The 4494-nt window shown below is 32.7% G+C and overlaps 1 protein-coding gene across 1 annotated transcript; it reads right to left on the reverse strand.

The window, feature by feature from the left end:
- Positions 1-4494, reverse strand: LOC114405770 (remorin-like). The gene is made up of 5 exons (XM_028368261.1): positions 4166-4494; positions 2289-2339; positions 1844-1931; positions 1416-1497; positions 1-455 (listed from the first exon to the last, which is right to left on the reverse strand). Exons 1-5 carry the CDS (start codon positions 4350-4352, stop codon positions 261-263), a joined length of 603 nt encoding a protein of 200 aa, XP_028224062.1. The 5' UTR covers positions 4353-4494; the 3' UTR covers positions 1-260.

Genomic DNA, 4494 nt, shown 5'->3' on the forward strand with positions numbered 1-4494 from the left:
TGAAGAGAGAGAAAATCTATTGCTTGATGAATAGAATGTTCTGTTATGTAAAAAAAAAAAAACAAATGAAATAAACAGCATGGATTCATCTTGACAAAAAAGATCTAGAGGCTGTCCTGTATGTCACAAACTTCATAATGTCCCCCTTTCCATTTCGTACACGCATAAACAACATTTAAAAACAGGCAAACAAAATTATAGACAAAATTTCATTATTGCTATGACATAAGACACAAAAGCACAAAAGAATAATAAAAAATTTAAAAGCATCCAAAGGCCTTCTTTGGAGTGGTTCCAGTTGCACGGTGTTTTGCAGCTATTTCCTCTGCCTTGAGAATTTCTTCACCACGCTTGGCTTCAACCATTGCTCTCTTCTCCTCTGCTTGCTTGTGAACTAAGACTATTTTGTTTTTCATCTTTTCACCATATTCGGCTTTCTTTTTCTCCATTTGTTCCTGCTTAGACTCGAGAGTGTTAGATAGATGAATGTAATACTCTGAAGTGCTTGTATGTTTTTATGGAAAGAGATCTATTCATTTTTTAATTTACAAGAAAAGATTTAATATCACTTGATTACACTAAAATTTGTTCAGATTCATTATTTGAATATGATAAATAAATTTAATTAGAATGCACTAACAGTAAAAAAATAAAATAAAATTATACTACCATGATATCATAAATTGTCATGCATAATATGATTTCTGACTTCTATAATAATTATTCAGGCGATATTTAGGATGACTTTCAATTAGCTAATGAAGTAAAAATCTTTACACTAACTGTATCAAAATGAACTCGTAAAAAAATTGTGTTAAAGAATGTTTTTCCTTTTAAGTTTTATCCTTTGAATGGAAAGGAAGCAGAAAAGTGGGTCCCTCCGAGGAGAAGCCATGTTTAACTTCTGCTGTCAAATTTGGAGTTTTATTATATATATATACACACACACTATTTTGTATTCTTATGAAAGAAAGATATAGCTCACCTGTTAAATGGACATGGACAAAATTTATTTATAAAATTATCAATTTTAGTACGTTCTAGACTGTAGTTGCTCATTTCATTAATAAAAGCATAATTCTTTTAGTAAATGGATTCAATTAGGAACTGATCCATAGGTATTTGATACCATTTTGACAAAAGTAAGAGAGTAATTGGATAGAGGTTCCACATGTCTGGTAACAATGTGACAAGGGTGAGGAAAAGAGAATTTGTTGGATAAAATCTAGATATTTTTTGTGTCAATCATGCATATTATTCCATGTAACACAGGACAACATAAATTCTTACATTATTTTGTCTTTCTTATCTTGATTATAATGTTCAGAACTAGGCCAAACATGCATCATGATATCATGAATAATAGAAAAAACAATGTCATTGTATCAACCAATAACTGAGCAACAAATATTTACCTCAATTTTTCTCAGCTGAGCTTCAAGAGCTGCTATCTTGCTGTTTTCCCAAGCAGCAACAGCAGAGAGATGTTTTTCGGCTCTGTTAACAGAACACAACAATTTATAAAGTTTAAGAAAATCAGAACATATAGACACAGGCCATAAAAAATTCAAATGACACTTCCTCCCCTTATTGGCCTACAGATCACAAAAATCATCTTAAGTTTTTCTAAGCCACATCATAAATATAGGGCTTATCTAATCTTGAATCATGTAAAATTATGAAGGGTTTGGATTTGGAGGATTATTTTCTCAGGCAAACCGTATCAACATAGAACTTATTTGATAGATTGTCTATTTTCAAGTGAAGGTTCTTTTAGGAATAATGTGCTTGATTTTATACCTAGAAGGACAAAGTGCAAAATGGAATTAAAATAAAGACTTACTTATTCTCTGCTTTGGATTTTTCACTTTCTTCCCATGCCTTCACATTAGACAACCTTTTCTCTTTCTCTATTTCTGCAAGAGCAATGTCTGTACACCATAGAATTGCATCAGTCATTTGTTAAGGAAGATATATGCTATCCAAAAAAAATTATTAATTGGAGAACCATCATCTCTAGAAAGCATATTTAGAAAAAAGTTTCTTAACATAAGTTAGTATGAACACATATTCATGTTACATAGCAAGATATAGAGAAGTGTCAACTAGAAATCCATCCATGTGCATTTGAAAGGTGTCATAGACTAGATAGTGCTTCTCAAATTGACAAATTCAAGTAGTTATGAAACAAAAAGCTCCAAATATTAAAAGTGTAAATATTATATAATCAAGATCAAATATTTACAAGACAATGTAAACTAAAACATGAGAAAAGTCTTAACACCAACCTCTATCAAGGGATCCACCTGTGGCATTCTTTTTTACAGGTTCTGGTATCTCTGTAGACCAAAAATAAAATGGTAAAGAAAAACAATGATCTCAAAGGTAAAAATTGCATCAATAGTAAAGATTGCACGCTGGCATTTCATTATCAGATTCTAATTTAAAGACAGCCAGCTGGATATGAAAAAATGTTTAGCATAACTTTTTCCTATTAATCAAAGCATCATTAGCCAAAGAGGAAAAAGACCTTTCATCCCAACATGGGGGGACAATATTTTTTGACAACTTGGATGGCCTAATGAAAAATCACTTTATTGGGCCAGGGAGAGAAATTGTGCATTGACGTATAGAACAAGAAATGATGAACATGCTTTTGTTGAAAGAAAATGGCTTTAGTACAGCCTAGTTAGAAAAGTATAAATGAATTTATAACAACTAAGTAGTATATAATACAAATACAGTTCAATTAGCTTGGCACATAAACTAGTACAGTTAACTAGATAAACATTTATGCTTCTATAATAAGCATAAATAATGGGTGGAACAAACTTCTGCAAGCCAAAAAGAAAGTGAGGTTACCCCATTAAGAAGACACATCAAAGAAAAGCATACACATCTAATTATTGGAAGGCAACCCAAAGAAGATGACTGATGGAGAACCATGAACAGTCAGATAAATGAGCCCACAAGGAAAGTGAATTATTAGAATTGGAACATAAAAAATGAAATTTCTCCTTAAATTTTTCTAATTCACATCCTTTTTGGTATGATAGAAGGAAAATAAGAAAAGCAGAGAAAAGTTTGAAATATGAATTGAAAAACAAGGGATCGAAAAGAAAAATAAAACAATTTTTTTTAGAAATAAACCTTCTCTTTTTTATTTCTCTATTATTTTCTCTCCATCTAAATAAAAGGAAATACAATATTATATGTGTTTTCTTTACTCCTTATTTTCTTTAACCAAAAATACCATAAACACTCACAAAGGAAAATGGAAAATCATAAGATCCCACAAAAAGAACTTTGATGAACGAAAAAACAGAATAAAAAAATATATAACCCATGAAAAAATAAAAGCAATACTAAAATGCAATGACAAACAGAAATGGTCCTTTGTAAGTTAATAATCATTAAAAACCAAGAGACATGCTTCTTTTTTCCATTGATTCCCCATTTCCCAAAGCTTTCTCAGAAACCAACAGAAACTAAAGAACAGAACATTCACAAACATCACACTCAACACTCTACAGTACCTAATCAAAATCAGACATATCAATCATGCAAAGCTGGATTTTTTATGGCAACCCATAATTATTCTCCTGGAAATCAATCAACACCAAAAAGAAGAACAGAGCAGTACACCAACGAAAGCTTATGGATGATAATAAACTAAACTGAGCCAAAGCCAACTATACAAATCAAGCTCCAAAAACTTTTCATAAAAAGAAGAAGAAGAAGAAAAACTTCATTAAAATAGAAAGTCAAGTAACAATACAAATTAAAACCAGGTAACAGACCTGTGAGACAATTTAGCGAATTTACAAATAGTGTTTATGTTCCTGCAATTTTCCAAAGTTTTCTCATCAACCAGTCACAGAGATTGATCATCGACAAAGTTTGATGAATACTTTAAACCACTAAAATTGATACTCCAAAAACAACACAACAAAATTCGCGGCAGAAAATAGTGATCGACAAAATTTGATGAATACTTCACAGTTCACACCACTAAGATATGGACACTCCAAAAAACAACACAACACAAGAGACAAAGCAACCGAGCTACTAGCTAGCACGTTATTGTTAAATTTGAATTTTGATGGTAACCCATGATTCAAACAAAACAAAAGTTTAAACTTTGAAAACTGAACAAAAAACTCACTCTCATTCTCCTTCTCCTTCTCCACAACAACAAGAGCTTTGGTTTCCTCTGCTGCTGCCGGAACAGGTGGAGGCACCACCACCGCTTTCTGCTCGAGCGGCGGCGCCTCAGCCAGCGGTGGCTCGGGCTCCACCGGAGCCAGAGCCGGGACTGGAACAGGTTCAACCTTGGTTTGGAGCTCTGCCATAGCTTCGGAGTTTGGTTCGGTTGAACTCAGAGATGGAGATTGATAGATAGATAGTCACGTGTTTATCTGAAAACAACAACGTTTGTGGCAACGTTCCGATAAACAACTTGTGCTGTGCCCTTCAACACAAAGTGGCTTTGAT

The sequence above is a fragment of the Glycine soja genome, chromosome 3 (assembly GCF_004193775.1).
Source record: "Glycine soja cultivar W05 chromosome 3, ASM419377v2, whole genome shotgun sequence".
In the NCBI taxonomy this organism is placed as follows: Eukaryota; Viridiplantae; Streptophyta; class Magnoliopsida; order Fabales; family Fabaceae; genus Glycine; species Glycine soja.